This window comes from Colletotrichum graminicola, assembly GCF_000149035.1.
Source record: "Colletotrichum graminicola M1.001 genomic scaffold supercont1.7, whole genome shotgun sequence".
Lineage (NCBI taxonomy): Eukaryota > Fungi > Ascomycota > Sordariomycetes > Glomerellales > Glomerellaceae > Colletotrichum > Colletotrichum graminicola.
The window spans coordinates 676,342-693,648 of record NW_007361011.1 but is presented as its reverse complement, the minus strand read 5'-3'; the positions used below and the strand labels follow the sequence as shown (position 1 = coordinate 693,648).

The 17,307-nt window shown below is 49.7% G+C and overlaps 9 protein-coding genes across 9 annotated transcripts; 4 read left to right on the top strand and 5 right to left on the bottom strand.

Moving 5' to 3' along the window:
* Window positions 1–2,392: 2,392 nt before the first annotated feature.
* On the top strand, window positions 2,393–2,644 carry GLRG_01872 (uncharacterized protein; the record flags this gene model as incomplete). Its single annotated transcript, XM_008093206.1, has 1 exon — window positions 2,393–2,644. One exon carries the CDS (start codon window positions 2,393–2,395, stop codon window positions 2,642–2,644), a length of 252 nt encoding a protein of 83 aa, XP_008091397.1.
* Window positions 2,645–3,268: 624 nt separating this feature from the next.
* Window positions 3,269–3,733, top strand: GLRG_01871 (uncharacterized protein; the record flags this gene model as incomplete). Its single annotated transcript, XM_008093205.1, has 2 exons — window positions 3,269–3,348; window positions 3,496–3,733. 2 exons carry the CDS (start codon window positions 3,269–3,271, stop codon window positions 3,731–3,733), a joined length of 318 nt encoding a protein of 105 aa, XP_008091396.1.
* A 138-nt stretch (window positions 3,734–3,871) lies between these two features.
* On the bottom strand, window positions 3,872–4,075 carry GLRG_01870 (uncharacterized protein; the record flags this gene model as incomplete). The annotated part of the gene is made up of 1 exon (XM_008093204.1): window positions 3,872–4,075. One exon carries the CDS (start codon window positions 4,073–4,075, stop codon window positions 3,872–3,874), a length of 204 nt encoding a protein of 67 aa, XP_008091395.1.
* Window positions 4,076–5,180: 1,105 nt separating this feature from the next.
* On the bottom strand, window positions 5,181–5,432 carry GLRG_01869 (uncharacterized protein; the record flags this gene model as incomplete). The annotated part of the gene is made up of 1 exon (XM_008093203.1): window positions 5,181–5,432. One exon carries the CDS (start codon window positions 5,430–5,432, stop codon window positions 5,181–5,183), a length of 252 nt encoding a protein of 83 aa, XP_008091394.1.
* An 818-nt stretch (window positions 5,433–6,250) lies between these two features.
* On the bottom strand, window positions 6,251–7,165 carry GLRG_01868 (uncharacterized protein; the record flags this gene model as incomplete). Its single annotated transcript, XM_008093202.1, has 1 exon — window positions 6,251–7,165. The coding sequence occupies one exon, from the start codon at window positions 7,163–7,165 to the stop codon at window positions 6,251–6,253; it is 915 nt and encodes a 304-aa protein (XP_008091393.1).
* Window positions 7,166–9,771: 2,606 nt separating this feature from the next.
* GLRG_01867 (uncharacterized protein) lies at window positions 9,772–10,115 on the bottom strand (the record flags this gene model as incomplete). Its single annotated transcript, XM_008093201.1, has 2 exons — window positions 9,772–9,825; window positions 9,888–10,115. 2 exons carry the CDS (start codon window positions 10,113–10,115, stop codon window positions 9,772–9,774), a joined length of 282 nt encoding a protein of 93 aa, XP_008091392.1.
* Window positions 10,116–10,973: 858 nt separating this feature from the next.
* On the top strand, window positions 10,974–12,058 carry GLRG_01866 (uncharacterized protein; the record flags this gene model as incomplete). Its single annotated transcript, XM_008093200.1, has 4 exons — window positions 10,974–11,202; window positions 11,254–11,534; window positions 11,589–11,679; window positions 11,775–12,058. The coding sequence occupies 4 exons, from the start codon at window positions 10,974–10,976 to the stop codon at window positions 12,056–12,058; spliced, it is 885 nt and encodes a 294-aa protein (XP_008091391.1).
* Window positions 12,059–12,868: 810 nt separating this feature from the next.
* GLRG_01865 (uncharacterized protein) lies at window positions 12,869–13,438 on the bottom strand (the record flags this gene model as incomplete). Its single annotated transcript, XM_008093199.1, has 1 exon — window positions 12,869–13,438. The coding sequence occupies one exon, from the start codon at window positions 13,436–13,438 to the stop codon at window positions 12,869–12,871; it is 570 nt and encodes a 189-aa protein (XP_008091390.1).
* Window positions 13,439–15,070: 1,632 nt separating this feature from the next.
* GLRG_01864 (GDSL-like Lipase/Acylhydrolase) lies at window positions 15,071–15,912 on the top strand (the record flags this gene model as incomplete). Its single annotated transcript, XM_008093198.1, has 2 exons — window positions 15,071–15,493; window positions 15,553–15,912. The coding sequence occupies 2 exons, from the start codon at window positions 15,071–15,073 to the stop codon at window positions 15,910–15,912; spliced, it is 783 nt and encodes a 260-aa protein (XP_008091389.1).
* Window positions 15,913–17,307: the final 1,395 nt, after the last annotated feature.

Genomic DNA, 17,307 nt, shown 5'->3' with positions numbered 1-17,307 from the left:
AGTGTTGGTTTTCACTTGAGGGATATCCCGTATACAATTGACACGATCTCACTCATGCTATCAATAGTGTACGGGATATCCCTCAAGTGAAAACCAACAGAGGCAATACAACTGTATTGCCCGTCGGGAGTCTGTCAGGAGGGACTCTTTCTCCTTTGCAAGCTTGTCAGTGAAATAATCGCGATATCGGCGGCACAATATTAATGGGTGGCGGTTCCTCTGCTCTTCGAATTCGGTGTTGGGATGATGCTCGTCGCACCGGCGCGCGAATCAGGGATAAGCGCAAGGTTTCCTGGCATTTCAAAATTTCATGCATCCTTTTAGATCCGCTCAGCTGCAGCAATCCTTACTGTAGTGGATCTTTGAGTGCGCGCGGTCATGTTGAAAGTATGCGCAATCGCTTCAACCTCGTCGCTATCAACATGTTAGGCTCAACAACATCAGCCAGTCGCCACATCCTCAGCACATCCCACTGCAAGAGTAGGGTGTCGTACTCCGATAGGTGCTCGAGACTGTCGGTCTCAGGCTTCGTTTCTCCCCAGGTTGAATCGTGCAACACAGCCAGCCAAAACCCAATCCGTACAATATGCCAGGAAGGGGGGAGACACCAATGATTCCCCCTGCTGGAAGTGAGCAAGGGGAAGGTAGGTTGTTGCCCATCGGGCCGACCGTCTCGGAATAGAACTTTTCCATCTTCCTGATGGCCTCCTTTGCTCTGAAGTCCCATCTCATGAAGAGGCAGATATAGTAGCTGAAGTCCGCGTCAACGCTCCACTGGTAATGCGGCCAGCCGCGTATTGCGTTTGGCTGTTGCTAAGTTCCGTCCCCAAGCCTTCTGTGTCTTGTCCAACCGGGATTCCAGTAAACAGTGCCGACTATTGAATGGGTTCGACCTCGGGCTCAAATCCTTCGTCTTCGTCGTGCTTCTCGACAGCTTCCCCTCGGGCTGATACTCCGGCCCACCAAAAGCAGGGATATTCGGATCAGGCAGACCAGTCGTCTTGAGGGCCTCAAGCGAAACCATCCCTCCCACGAAGGAGGATGGGAAAAGCTGTAATGATAAACATGACTAGGCGTATTTGCTTCCATCCACTTCCAGCGGTCAACACGCTGGTCAACGAAGGATTCACGGGGGCAATTTCGTATATCGAGGTTTGCCCAGCCAGACGGGTACGCTGGACGACGAGGAATCGTTGTGTCCATTGGGGTCGCCGTTCTGTTACTGAAGCGTTGACGTTTGGTAAAAAATGTCGATCCGTTCACGAAGCTTCTTGCTTTGGAAAGAAAGAGTCTTATCCACTGGTACTAGCCACACGAAGCTATTCCAGCTTCACGACAAGTCCATTTCATCTCCGTCGGTCTTTTGAAGACAACCCGGCGTCTAGTGGTGTTTATGCCGTGGGTTATTCTTTGTACCTAGATATAATTTTTGGTTCGGCTTAATAGCAGCGATTTCCTTCACTAATAATAGGTACTTGACCAATTGCCTGGCTCAGCTTCTCTGAGTGCTTGATGATAATCCGAAGGGATGGGGTATTGTTGTTGATGAAATTGAAGGACCTGCTAGTGCGAAGCAGGAAGTTGTTGACGTACGTTGCAAGTTGAATTGTTCGACGTGGGCACGACAAGAAAAAGAGGAAAAGGAGGGAAAAGGGAGAGGAAGAGGAGGCATTTATAAGGGGAATCTGCCCTTCTACAAATGCCACACTACGCCACACATGGCCGTCGCACAACAGCAGGCCAACGGCTAGAAGCCGCGCGATTCCAGTGCGGAGCATTCTCAGAGACGTCAGCGGTCCTGCAGAGCAATGGAAGCAGGTGTGCCGGTGTATCTGCTCCATCCCAAGAACTTCCTCGAGTACGGTAAGCAGCGCAACTGGGATGTCACTGTGAGATCGTGATCGTGACTCTTGACGTAACGGACGTCGGTGGTTTTCTTGCGGGCTCAACAGAGCCGGCGTTACTCGACTGGTTAACAGTTCGCGGGCTTGGTTGCCGGCGACCTCCCTGCCCGTGATAGTGACCTTGCTGATCTGCGGTATCTTGCAATAGTGGTAACTGTGAAGTTAACCACGGTCCACTGATCAGTGTTGGTTTCACACAGAAACCAACAATGGCCGATGTTGACTACGTACGGCATCATAACAACAGTCCATGTCTTTACATACTCACGCCGACGCCCCAGGGTTGTGTTCCGTTCGTCGAGGTAATCGACGCGGCCGTCCATGTCCCGGGGCACACAAGCCTTGAAGTTACGCTCGTACATCTTCACATCGCGGTTTGTTACCCGTGTATGTGAGTTTGTATTCTGCAACTTCTCTCGCAGACTGTTGCAGAGTCTGTCGATTTTGTCCTTGCTGGCGAGTAGCGGCGCTTGTGCCGATCGTGTCTTATGTCGCACGGTGCCCGATGCACCTATCACAACGAAGATTCTGGATCCTCGGGCTATGACGGCGACAGCGACGATAACGGTCCTACCAACTATCAGAAGCTTACTGTGGCTCCTGGTAAGAACGCTCGTGCGCCTGGAGGTCGCCTTGGCAAGAATGTTGGTATCCCGCCTCCTTGGCACACCGGTGCACCTCACTCAGCTTCTTCGGGTCGACCCAGGGCAGGATCAGAGTCTAGTGATGGAGATGCTTAAGCCTCTCGTGGGTGGCGTCGACGCCGTACATGGCCTAGTAGAGGGCCATGAAGGGAGCGGGAGTCTGTATTAGAGAAACAATGACTCCAGAAACGAATAGAGAAAGTAGTTCTCATTGCATCGGCGCATCTTGGGGTCCTTGGCCAAGTGATTTGCGCAAGACCAGCAGGCAAATTCGTTCATGACCCGGTGTGACGCGCTGTAGTATCGCCAGTGTACTCGGTGATGTTAATAAAGCTGTCCTCCTCTTTGGCCCAGACGGGGGGGGGTAAGTGGTGGGGGGCCACGGCGCGCGCGGCCTTGTCCCGAGATATTGACCCGTAGAGCCGGGGTCAGAGGTGAGCTTTTGGCAGCTCCAGAGGCAAGATCCCGCGCGTCACAACTCCTCGACGGAAGCCCGTTAGACATACCTGAGCCTGGACCTTTTAGACTACGATTCACTGGTCGTTTTTGAGTTTCAAGATATGAAAACGAACATGAAGCGGAGTTCGGTCGCCAGACTGCGAGCCGGACCGGGAAAAAGAGTTCGTGTGCTTGCAATCAGAGACGACCCGGGCGAACCTCGCATTCGCCGCATCATGATCGGTGCCTGGCTCAAGGCTATCAGGGGCTCATGAGTCCGAAATGCTCGCGGTTGGAGGCAAGCTCCTGGATCAAGACCTGATCCTTGTTGACTCCGAGACTCGGGACATGCCCAGCGAAGGGTCAGCGACGTACTTGGCGATCTTGGTCCAAGCAGAAGAAACGCAAACAAGGGCCGGCATCATATGAGTTCTTTTCCGCCAATGCCTCTACCCATGCGCGAGTGTTGTTGACAGAAAGGCCCACGACGTCGCTTTCTCCTAAAACAGAGTCGAAGAACCTTCTGAAGTCGCCGCCGTCGGCGAGGAGATCTATGCCCATTGGCACCGCTTTAAGGACGACCACCAGGACCTGCTGAGTGCGCCAGCGACTAAGCTCATCAAGCTAATCCACAAGCTCCATAAATCGGAAATGATGAAGTCATTCCAAGTCTCTTGGGCCACGCCCCAAAGCTCGGAAGCGCGACCAATGGCGGACGAAGGGGCCGAAGGGGCGACCGGTACATGAACCACGACTGTGTATGTGGGTTTGTATTCTGCAACTTCTCTCGCAAATTCTTGCAGAGTCTGTCGATTATTTCGGGTCGTCTCTGATTGCAAGCACACGAACTCTTTTTCCCGGTCCGGCTCGCTCCATGCGAGGAACCTAGTGGGACTTCACCTTGGATTTGCCGACGAAATCTTCTATGGTGATTTGTGGGTGCCGAACGTAGGCCCAGTAGGAAAAGGCCGTTAGTACCAAGAAGTTATCATTTGCGTCTCCAACGTCATCAAGTTCTCCTACGACGAGGTCGAGGGCTTTCACAATCTCAATGCCGCGTCTTGCACCGATTGTCTTAGCCAGCTGCATCGCAACCTTCGCGGTTGACTTGCTGCTAGGGCATAAACGTTGCGTAGTATGTAGCCTGCATGGTTGAGAAGAAGAGGTGAGTTTTCGTCAACTGCTCGCTCATTGTTCGCCAACTAACTGTCATGAGATGCTTGGCTCAGTCCTGTACCAGCATCCTTTCGGATTCACTGCCAAGCACTATGATTCCGACGTTTCTATCTGTAGAAATGATGACGAAGGATTGTGAAGCCGAACGGAAAGCGGAGGGTCGACGAAAAAAAGATAAAGGGTCTCCCTATCAACCCTGACAACAACCGATTGGGCTTGATAATGACAATGTAGTTGCGATCCCTCATTGTACGAGGAGACGACACATTCTTTGGTTACTCTGACACTGCGTTTGAGTGCATAGTCCTGTTTTTTCAGGTATGATATTAAGACGTAGATGCCGACTGTTCGGAAGGCGCTGGGTTCTGATGTGAGACGAAGCAGCAGCAATAGTGCTATATTGGTGGTGGTGACGGTGAAGATCATGATGAATGAAGATCCATCACAAGGCTATGCAGAGACTGACTGAAGGTAAGGGGCCGTGGGGCACCAATGTCATTGCTTGGGCTTGGCCGCTGATCTCAGTCTCGGTGGAATTGAGGCTAGCATCTGCGAAGATCGGGTATGATGATCTTTGACTATTTATATGTCAATCAGGCAGAGGCGAAGGCTTTCCCATGTGAGTTTCGTTGAAATGTCGAGCAAGAAGCAGGCGTTGCTAAAGGAGGTAGTTGAGTCGATAACCATAAACCTCAACGCCGATTAGCAACTAAAGGCAATCCTCAGTTCCTTCCTTTCTCTTCCACTGATAGTTGTGGAACCAAGTGCCTGGCAGCAACACAGTGTGTCGGTCATTGTGAGGTTGGCACAGGGTCGGGAAATAGGCTGAAGCTCGATGGCTGACCTGGATGATTACCCTGGTCTAGATAAACGCATAGGCGGTCAACTCTTGTAAATATGGCAGCTGACCGTGTAGTCCAGTGGTATCCGCCACTTGGATGTAGGTAGGTTGCTGTTATAGCCTCGGATTTTAGAGCCGCGTGCGAAGCTGGGAGCCAACGTCCTCATGAGAGAAAGGTCACTCGGTGAGGTACGTCTGGGTGCTTTCTTGAATTTCAAAGTGGCTTCGTACGGGTTGAACTATTTCCACAAAGTCTCGAATGCTGCTGCCACATACGCGGCTGAAGTAGAAGGTGACGGCCTGGGCGCGTAGCATAATCGAAAAGATAGGGGCCAATTGGTGCTCTTCGATACCTGCCTTGCTGCAGGTATGGCGGAAGATGTTCAACTTGAGGTCGAATACATCATACATCTCACCGCTGTATTTCATCTCGTCGGTGAGCAACTTGGCAAGGTTGATCAACTGCCTGGATGTCGGTTTTGAAGTGACAGAATGAGTTCGAGAACTTCCAAGGGCCGTTCGTCATGCCACATTGGATTCTATTCGGCCCAGGCCGGCGTGGTGGTGGTGGAGTGCGTCTGTCAGGTCGGCCGCTTGAACTGCCCTCCTCGGCGATGAAAGAAGAATTGCACCAAGAACTACGCTTGGCACTGGTCTTCGTGGGAGTAGCCTTACACGAAATGCTCCACATTCGTCGGCAGACGCTTGGCGTTTTGCTGCCTGTTCCCCTGCCACTCCCGGAAGATCTTGGGGTAGTGTATCATGACGGAGTAAAGGGTCAGGGCATACGTGAGCTCCTGGTTCACGTAGGCCTTGCCTAACGACCCATGGAGTGTTTCTCGGGGCCGTGCCAAGTGCCATCCTCGTCATACCAGGCGATACGCTGGGAAGAAGAATCGTATTTGATTTTCCATTGGACTCTTGTGCCGTCCTTTGCTACGATATAGCTGAGCTGGAAGAGCAGGTGCTCTACAACTCGGGCAACTGGTGTCTCGGGCGTTACTGAATAGGTATCGGGTCGAAACTGCTCTGGAAAGGACAGAAACACCGGACATTCTGCGCGACACTGTCGGCCAATATAAATGAGTATTTCGCGACTGCTTCGTGATTGATTGGTACGGGCAAAACGAAGTCCATTACAGGTGTGGAAAAGATTTTCAAGCAAAGAATAAAACAACCATAACCATGTGTCAGGTTGGCTGAATGTGATATTACTGTTATAAAAGAATGTCCCTTGTCCAAGGAGCTCAAGAGGTCGGGGGCGGAGGAACTGCAAATCTGCCGCTCTCAATGTCCTCCTGGGCCTTTTGACTCATGTTGACAATCTCGATGATGACGTGCTGGCGCTCCGCCTCGAGATGCTCCTCCGAGATGCCGTTCCCGTACCAGATCGACGCGTAGATGTCGACGCTCTTCTTGCCGTCGCACCCGAGCACATCCCGGGCAGCAATGTTGAGGATACCAAAGGTAGTGCTCTGCTCGTCGACCAGATTCTTGTCGCCACAGGCCTTGATGGCGAACTCGGGCAGCGGGCGGACCATAGGCCGCTCGGCGCAAGTCTGTGGGCTGTAGTTTGGGATGCTGAAGTTCGTGATGACGCCGCCCCAGCCCTCAAGGATGTGAGACGTGCCCAGGGCGCCGCTGTGGTCCGAGTACTTGAAGTAGTGCTCCGCGTTTCCGCGGTTGTTGGCGGCGTCGGCGAAGGGCGAGGCGGACCACGCCGAGAAGGCCCAGGCCGTGACGTTGGGGAGGTGGACGAGGGCGCGGCATTCGACAGCCTTCCATGTGGCCGGGTCTTCGAGCGTCGAGTTGTCGTTCACGTCGGACCAGAACCTCCTGGCTTCCTCAATGTCCTTGGCGAAGATGTCGAGAAAGCCCCCGTCGCCGATGGCGGACTTGCGCTCGAAGAGCCGGTCCATGCAGCGCTCGGCTGGGTACGGTGGCGGTAGGGAATAATCGGTCGCATTCATGCGTTTGTTGAGGTCCTTCCAGACATACTGGCAGCGTTCCAGTTCAAAATCGGTCTTCTTGCCCAGGGTTGCGGGCCCTGATAGGATGTAGTCGTAGCCGTTGACGGCTTCCGTCCAGTTGCCGAACTTGGGCCACGGCGTGGATTGGGCCGCAGCCAGGCCGGCAAAGGTCGCGAGAATGATTGGCAGCATGATGATGATGGTGAGCTAAAGGACTGAGAGGAGGATGCTGAAGCGGGCTGTACAGTTTACCCTCTCTCGTGGGCAACCTTCTCTTAAGTATATCGCCAAGCGGCTGACAGCGGCTTACATCCTGACCGCGTATCCCGTCCAATCAACCGCCATGCTTGGCTTCCATTGTCAAAGAGGATCCCAGTAAAGCCATTTGCCATAGACAAAAAAGAAAGCTGTAAGATTTGCCTCAGTCTGCAAATGGAAGTCCCACTCCGAGAGTGTTTCGTTAGCCATCATCTTTTGATGGCCGTTTGCCTCAACTGGAACGGTTACCGATGCCAAAGAATGCGGAGGGCCAACCAGAGCCGGGGAGGCAATGCCAACCTTCCCTTGTCTCAATGCGCGTGATTGGAAGCGAATGCAGGAGCAGGGATTAGGTACCGATTTTACGGCAAAGACAAAATAAAGCGAGCAATTGCTCATGTCAACGATAGGTTGTACAACGACTGGGTGCTTTCCGACTTGCTTAAAGCTTCGTTGGCTATCAGCCATGGCTTGCAGCTGAGCCTAGTCAGCGCAACCACGTTATTGAGTCGCACAAACGGATCATATCCTGTGCTGAGCCGAGATGACCCAGGCAGTACCTAGGGCAATGGAGCAGGGGGGGGACAGAAACAAATTGGAAAAAATAAAGAAAGACTGCCTTTGTGTGCCAATCTCCTTTGGGGTTAGGGTGCCAAGGCCAGCAATGACAGGAAACGTCTGCTAAACCTGTTTTGTCTGGTCACTGTCATTGCGAAGTCAATAAAGCAGTGAAGGCGAATGTGTTGGAATGATCAAGTCTTTGAAGTAGTGTAAGCAAGAACTAAGACAGCATTTGCTTGTAGTACAAGCAAGCTAAGCTTGTAATACATATGACTGTTGGAGAGAAATAGCTTTCGACTGGCAGTTTGCAATGGAACTGGCCTTGAATAGCATCACGGTGAAACCCGAACCGCCATCCTGTACGATCTGCGCCTTGGCATGGCCCACGGTTGGCAAGCCTGCGTTTTCATGCCATGCATGCCAAAGGCACTTCGCCAGCCTGAGCATCTGGTGGCCGGCTTGGATCTTGGAAAGCATTTTAGGGCGCTAACCACCTACGCCACGATTTAGATCGGCCGAGTGAATCATGCTTGTTCCATGTTTAGCTTAGCTAAACAGCGTCGCGAGAAAGGCAAATGGATGACTCGTTTGGGAAGAAAACGAACAAATGGATCATCCCAGTCTGCAAACCTATCTCATCAAAGCTTCCAGCAACACCGAGGCTTGCTAAGCTCAAGGAACACCTGACATTCCAAATGCTCTCATCTATCAACGTACGCATCAAGCAGTCTGACATCATCGTACCAAGGCTTCCAAGTTTGGCAACTCAAGCTCTTTGCGACATGATAAGCGTCAGTCGCCTATCCGAATGTGTTGCAAAAGTTAAGACTGATCAACTGTAAATTCTTGCTGTTTGGGTCATTATCACGCTCCACAAACAGTACTGGCGGTTCAAGCGATGTTTGGGAAAATCAGGCCGAAAACTGCAGTTTTCCTCTTTGCGACCGGACCAACAACATCACTGCGCTGAAAATCTGATGCAACAGATGTGTGTATGAATTCGAGTAAGCCCCACCTCAGTAGACTGTCATGATGCTGACTTTTCAGACAGTTGTATCCGTTGACCTTGTGATGTCTGGCCAACTGCCGGCAACGCATATATCTCCTGGGCAAGTGCACTCACTAATACCATTGATGGCCCATGCATTCTTTCCTACCTTGGACTAAGGAGCACCGTCGAATATCGCCGAGTGCTTGCCGTGGCGTCTGCATTAAGACGGAGGGTCTTATCGCCATGAAGTTCGGGAGATCCATATAGACCCGCAGGAAATGGAGGAACTAAGGGCTCTGAAAACTTGCTCAGAGTTACGGAATCTGTTGAGTTTGGAAGCTTTGAGAAGAGCAAGTTAGATCTATGTCGTGAAAGTCTTTGCAATGCGGTGAGATGTAGTTCAACGCAAGCGCAACATACCTGAGCTTGGTGAGTCTTCTCTGGCAACCTGTCAATCAGCACGGGGTATGACCCAATCTTCAGTGGATGGTAATGAAATCTCACTGAATTCACTGGTAAATATTACAGTAGGTTAATTTGAGAATGGAAAATTTGCTGTGCCGCTGTTGTCCATCAAGCTCGATTCTCAACCGAATAACAGGAACTTCACTGCGCCCATGTTTGATAACTGAAAGTGGCCAAGAGCTTGGCTTCGTAATTATAATTAGTGCGACTGCAACTTAATCTAATGCCAAGTCGCAGGAGCCGACGCTATGAGGAAGGCTGGGGGACGCCGCACAAGAAAGATGTCAACACTCTTCGTCCAACGGCATCTTTCATCTGGCCAGGCTCCACACATGACAAGTCACAGCCACGGAATGAATATATCAAGTCACAGTAATTCTTTGAATCATTTTATTTCCGAAATCCCGTTGCTTGACGTCTTGATCCAACATGAGCACCATATATCTATCCGGAGCACAGCCTTATACAAGAGCTAGCAGACCGGGAGGGGAGGGGAACTATGAGGACGGGCCACCCGTTAACTTTAGTATGTGGTGACGGACTTGATCTTGATGGAATCCTTTGCAAGTTCAGCGTACTGCATTGTCCCGTCAGCTCATGGTCACTTTGTCTAAGTCGTGAGATTTGTCATATACTGACCTCTTCGCCACGCTTGTAGGTTCCGGCAGACTTGATTATAATGTTGGCCTTTGCCGCGTCGGCATACTCTACATCTCTCTTCTTCTCGTCGCGCTTGTAAGTTCCAGCAGACTTGATTTTAATGTTGGAAATGGCAACGTCGGCATAGTCGGCCGCAGGAGCAGCAACAGGGGCGGCGATGATGCCGATGGCCTGCAAAGCAAGAAGAGTGACGATGGAGATCTGCATGGTGTCGCTCTTGTTTGTTGACTACAAAAATGTGAGAAATGAACAAAAGTAGTTGACCAAGATATATGGTGCACGATCCGCGCCCCTCTTATAACTTTGTTTAACCCGGGGATTGAATCGTTATCTTGGTTATAGGCCTTACTCTGCCCTTCTACTGCATTCAGTCGCAATGACGGCGCCTTATCGCACTCCCCTGACTTGAAGACAAGCTGGACCAGCCAGTTTGGGACTTTTGTATGAGATAATTGCCACGCCTCGTGTCTGTCAGACCAAGAACGGAAGGTCGCCTTTGCTTAAACTCTGTTACAGGCTGTTTAGACTTAGAATAGCCAACCAGACACATTGGACTGAATCATTTGCCTTTCGCACGTTTGACACTGACCGGGACTCCGATCCTACGATGGCGGGGTTGCGCTCCTTTCTGTCTCGGAATTCCACAAACGTATGTACTCAGTCCAGATAGGCAAAAGTTTGACCCTCATTAGTGGCCCGCCGTATCTGCAATATTCTTAAGGCGGCGGTCCACATGCATTATCATGAGAACTTTTGTATCAGGCCCCCACGCGAAAACTAGACCGCAACAAGCAGCTCGAATCCTGAAGGATCCTGCAGGATCGCGAAATGGCAAGGAAATCTGGCGAGAGTCTTTACTGTTCTTTAGAATGTGATAATAGGGCTAACTAACAGCTCGCGACCCCAATCAAATATGTAATTTGTTCGAGGCAAGCTTGTTGAATTTCAACATGCTCTTAACTTGGGGCACATTGTCGTTATTCCAACTTGATCAAGTCGTTTATTGAGGTGCAAGCAGCGTCTAGGGCATTCGCCAGGAACCATACTGAGCGCTGCATTGGCACAATGTGGTTGAAACTGCGACGAGACTATGACAGCCTCCCTCAGTCAGAAGGAATGGGAGGAGAGATTAATTCTCAATCGGCAAGGAGCTTCAACCACCTATTCTCGCGATCAACTGTTGCGCTAGGGTTCACCAACGTTATCACGCTTGTTGCTCTCTTTCTTGTCATTAATGCTACACATTCAAAGGATGAAATAGCAGAGCTGTGTACACGGGAGTTTTCGACAATATGTAAGTATGGACAGATGTCTTTAGCATATGGCATCCCTTAACGACCCATAGCGCCCGCTTTTGAGGCCGTCAAGTACAAAGCGCCAGATCATTACAATGCCGAGTTCAGGCAGACGAACAAATGGCGCGGCCCTCCTGGAACACATTCCAACGAGGTCGACATTGCATGGCACGAGATCGAGTTAGGGGCGGGTGGCATTCGGGTCACCAAGGAAGAAGTCAAGTTACTCAATATGACTGACTCGCCTGAGATGCCATTCCATGAAATCCCCGAAGAACAAGGCGGCGGGTACTTGGCTATGCTGGAGGTTTTCCATCTGCTTCATTGTCTGGTTAGACAATCTCTCCGGAAGTTCAAGTTTTTATGGCAGCTAACACCACAGCAGAACTCTTTGAGAATGGGACTGTTCTACAACTACGATCATTACAAGTTCTTGGACGAGGGCGTCCCTGATGAAAACATATATTCCCACTTTGGTAAGAGCAAAGTCTTTACTGGCGAAAATTCACACGATTCTCGATCCGAGGCTTACCTCTCAAACATCTACTAACTCTTCCTGTCTCCGATGCAGATCACTGCATAGACATGCTAAGGATGAACCTGCAATGCCAAGCAGATGTTACCCCGGCTCTCTTTGTGGACCCCCTCGACAACCCTCTGCGGCGCGATGCTTTACCCAGCTGGTCTTCTATGCACACATGCAGAGACTTTGATGCGATTCTGGACTGGAACAAGAATGGCCCAAGATCCGTGCGTTGGCGTGACGCTGGTGCCAACCCATCATGGGACCCCACTCTCGAGGGGGCTGAAGAGCCTTTTCCACCGGAAGCAGTTGACGAGGGTCATCATCACTGAGTCGGGCTGTGTCCGTCAGTCCCTTGCGGGTATATAGATTCAAGAGGACATGCGATCCACTTCAAGGTGACAGAAGCTGGAATACGAGCGGTATCGTATTGAAAGACGGACCCCAAACGCGAAGTTGACGGCTACAAACCCAAGCCTCTCTCCACTTCGTCCAGTCCTGGGAAAAAGCAAACCCCTTGTTTCCGAAAAAGCCCATGTTCTGTGCGTTACCGAAAGACTTTGCCAGAGCTGGTTAATCTTGTCTATCCGATCCCAAGCCTCCTGTCCCTGAACTGTGACTGTTGAAAGTGGTGCAGGGTAAAATGGAGACTCCAGCGGTGCGGTGTATAGCGTACTACGTACCACCTTGCCAAAGCAACATGAGATGCCTCATCTCATGCCTTAAAAGTGCCACTGATCAGAGGTTCTCATTATGATGAACACATCTTTCAGGGGAGGAGGTGAGATATAGTTTCCATGGTTCTTGTGTAATTACGTTTAACGGTAAGTTATCTTAAGGAAAGGTTTTGTAATTCGAAGATATTGGATGAGCGAAAATCTCTCCATGCCTTTTATTCTTTCGGATATCTAAACTGTTACTTATTTAATTCTAAGATAAATAAATTCTCCTGACTTCCTCGGCCAGCGATGGGAAAGGATCTTTGAGAGAACCCCTCCGGTCATCATCACCGGAAAAGGACCCTTTTGGCCTGTCCGACCATGACACTAGCTACCGCGAGGACTAGGACGTGATTCAATCATAGTGCTATATAACAAGCTTCTCTTGATATCTCGACATCTTGCTCTGTGACGTGGTTCTCCCTAGTTCATTTTGTTTCCCGTAGGCCTATGAACCAATGTGATACGGGGAAACTGAGAATTCTCCTTTTCAGAGACCTGTCGCATTGCGTCTCGGGTCCACTCGATGATATCAGCACGTTCGGGCAGAGGCTCCTGCGTAAAAAGCTCCATTGTCTTCACGACCCGAAGTCCTGCAACGGCTTCTCGATAGCGACGTAGCAAAGCCTCAACGTCTTCAAATTCGATACCAAGGTGGCGAATTCTTTCTTTCTCAATTTTCAACAACTTGAGGACCCAGTATGTGGCTTGAATGGTATCAAGCTGGAAATTGACCCATACGTATCGCGGTGTGAGGCCACTTGTGAATGATCTCTCGTACAGTCCAAGGTTTCGCGACTCGCGGCATGTTTGTAGCACAGCGGGGACGGGGTTGGGTGAGGTACAGCAGAACAGCGTGTAGTCTAGCGGGTGACGGCGATGTTTGTTGAGTTCAACTCGGGCCTCCACCTTGAGCATTCGAGGCTCTCTTGTCATTTTCCAGATGTGAATACGTAGTTCGAGTGGAAGCTTGGAAAATAAGAAGAATTCCATTGCGATTGCTAGAGAGTTCTCTATCAACGAGAAGAACTCCGATACTGTCTGTGACGGCTGCTTGGGCCTAAGTGCATGGAAGGAAGCAAGCTGGAACAAAAGCTCTAAGCCATGTGTTGCATGGCTTACACATGAAGACTCCAATGAACCATCTCGGCTTTTGGGTCACAGTAAGCCCGGCACAAAAGCAAATCGCGCATCAAATCGTCATCGGGTTACTTGATTTGGCAGCCTGCAGGTATGACAATGTCGTGAAGTTGGGACTAGCTTCATGTGGCTGTACAAGTTGCGACCGCCACAGATGTGGCTCATCACACATACAGGTCACTTCACATGGAGATTTCTACCCGGCATACTCTGTACACAGTTTCTAGATCAGACAACTACTTTACACTCTTTTCACTAGACGATGCTGTTCATCCAGACAATCAGTAGAGTTTCACCGAGGGATGCCGAGTTTATGAAGTTGACTTCTACCTGTGCCACTTGTCGATCTCTTCAATTTCTTTATACCGTAGAGAACACCCGATAACGCAGAGCAATTGCCGAATCAGGCTTCACTTTTGACTATGGTAACTTCACTCTCCCCCAACATTACTGGCCCTAGCCGGCTATGCACAAGACGGGCGCTGAGCTCTGAGCTCTTCCTCTCTCCATCAATCTTACACCCCATACACAAAAGCCAACCAACCCACCAAGTCTTCACGCCACTGTCGCAATATTATCTTTTGCCTTTGCGTTCAATCAACTAGTTATCAGTGGCTTGTAAATGGTGAAAAAAAGACCAAACACTCATCTGAGTGCCATTAGGAAAATAATTCCAGTATTAGGTGATGGTTTTATTTTGCCTTCTACATTTTCACCTACTTCCAGTGAAATTCGACATCCATCTGAGCACATGAGAAGCACGCTTATATGCACCCGCAATACTCTGTGGCTCTTTGCTTGGTCCCCAAGGTGTGTAACCTCTGGCTGGAAATAGGCATCAATGTCAATTGACGTGGGAAACTGAATCAGACATCCTTCTTTAAATGAAGCTTTGCGAGGAGAGAGTCATAAGACCAAGGTACATGCAACGGGCAGGAAATATTCTGTGTCAAATACCTGGCATTGGTGCTGGTGAATCGCGATAATGCGGCTCTCTTATGAAGGGCCATGAGGTCCTCGTGTCACATGGGCCATTCAGACGAATGACGGAAACTTTCAATTGACAGGCATGGCCTCCCCCGCAATTTGACTTGCCCGTTTTCCTGTTTCCCGACATCGCATCGACTCGCAAATGACATCGGCCGAGGGAAGATCTCTTATCCGCAGCGTATGTGCCGCATCGGAATGAAACCTTACAATCTTTTTGGAGTAGCACGGACGTAACCATAGAGGTGAGAGAGTTATTGGTGGAATTGGTATGGGAGCATCGCGACGTAATCGCTTCTTTCGGTATAGCCCATGCCGAGATGCGACATGGCAAAACGAGAATCTGTGACAGACGTAGACATTGCTTGATACTCAACCCATCTCCGTGTAACAGATTTCGTCCAATGTTGGTAGGCACCGTCTCGTTTCCACTGAACTGATGAATATGTGATGATTTTCCCAGTGGTCCCACATCCGTTCTGAAACCAAGTCGACAATATGAGACTTCAGAGCATTGCGAACATCCTGGCAGCGGCAGTTACATCCGCCTCCGCAGTTCCCCTGAGCCTGGCTAGTCCACAGGAAACTCGTCAAACGAAGCCTCCCTACTTCCTCCTCACCGGTGACTCAACGGTGGCTGTTGACGGTGGCTGGGGTGATGGATTTTTGACTTTCGTTGAGTCGCCTGCCGACGGGAAGAATTATGGCAAGAGCGGCGCAACAACAGTATCGTTCAGAGACCAAGGGATCTGGGATTCAGTGATTGCAGAAGTCAATGCGAACAAAGGTGCCTTCAACCCGATCGTCACGATTCAATTCGGGCACAATGACCAAAAGGCCGCAGCGAATATTTCCTCGGAGCAGTTCCAGGCCAATCTTCAGACCTTGGCAACCGAGGTTACAGCTGCGGGCGGAATACCTGTGAGTCGATTCCACAACTGTGTAGAACTGAAGAGAATGATTGCTGACTGCTTCCCAAGGTTATAATCACGTCTCTTACCCGCCGTACCTTCAGCGGCGGCAAGGTGATTCAAAACCTCGAGACCGAGCGTCTTGGAGCTATTGCTGCCGCTGAAGCCGTGGGTACTACATATCTCGACCTCAACACTGCCAGCACCAACTACCTCAACGCCATCGGCAACGAGAATGGACACAAGTACGACCTCTCTCCGGGCGATTCCACGCACTTGAACACCGCTGGTGGGGTTGTCTTTGGCCGCCTGGTTGCTGATCTTCTTTTGGAGAAGCGCGAGGACCTTGCAGAATTCATCAGGGAGAACAAGGCCCTGAGTATCAAGCTCAAGAACGGGGAGTTTGCCAGTGGAGACGAGACCGATTGAAATTCGTTCCTATAATTGCGTTTTTATATTAAATCTATCACCGAACAAACTTGTCCTACCCACATCTTCGTGATACTGAGGGTCTGAGATTGTCAAGCGTGGTTAGGTAGCCATACCATAGTAGATATCATGATATCATCCAGTTCCTTGCACGACTACCAACTTACAAAGGACTCCCTGAACTCTACAATTCCGAAAGATCGATAATACAGTACATAAAATCTTGCTCTGTTTGGTTGCTGTAATAAACCGCAGCGTCTAGTTATTTAAGAGTAAAGTAGTTATTTTATTAAGAATCTACTTATAAGCTAGAGAAGCAGTAGAAATACCCTTTTTATATAGTCTATGTAGGTAGTACGCTATATATATAGTAGTGCTGACTAGTACTAGCTATATAAAGCTATTCTAGCTTTATAATAGTTGCTTTAAGTGTCTTTAAGTTGTTTAGAGCAAGCCGTATCTATATATTACGACCTAGACAGTTACAAGCAATGTCAGCCCTACCGGCCCTAGGAGTGTAGGCGGCATAGTCTTTTTACAAATAAGACAAGCAGGGTTGTTATGCAGATAACTCTATGAGAAGGAAGAACTATAACTAGTACAAGTCATATAGCCATAAGACAAGATAACATCTATATATTAGGACAGACGCTATATGCTTGGTATATATGTTCCACGCACAATAATGCTTGAGGCGAGTTCGTCGGTCATCAGCGTCAGCTGGTGAATAGGTCAGCACCTTTCCTGTTAGTGCAACCAGTAGCGCTTAATAATCAACCGTCTCCAGAATACTGTCGTACTCAGTTAAATAACACAAAAACAAAAATCTGACAACCCTTCAAGCCCGTACAAGGCGAAGAAAAATTTTCTTTCCAGTTCATATATTCGTCATCCCTGGGGACAAAACTACCAAGAGCCACCAAGAATCAAGAGCAAGATGTGTACCGCCCCTTAGGAATATATCGCCGTGAGTGTCCGAAGAAAAGAATATGTGATTGATTTTCCCCTTCTGCTAAGCCGAAAGTCGTACCACGCCGCAGTCGCCAACCACATCTGATGTAAGCAGTGGGATTTGACTCATAATCGGCCGTCGTTTGTTATAGGTGATATTCGATGAGCCGTAGTATGCCACTATGGTACGATTACAAGTGCTATCTGTGTTAGAAGCATCGTTACTGGCGGCGGTCTAGCATCATCTATCCACTAAGTGGACCCTGAAAGGGTCAAAGGATCCAAGTCACACATTGGGCCCTGCCTCATCCACAACACTTTTCCACAACTAGAAGCCCATTTGCAATACTATACAGAGGACAAAAACCATTACAAATACAAGACACTATAGAGCCACTTACTCGCCAAAGGATGAAAAAGGATGATTGGTTAGAGGTACGAGGA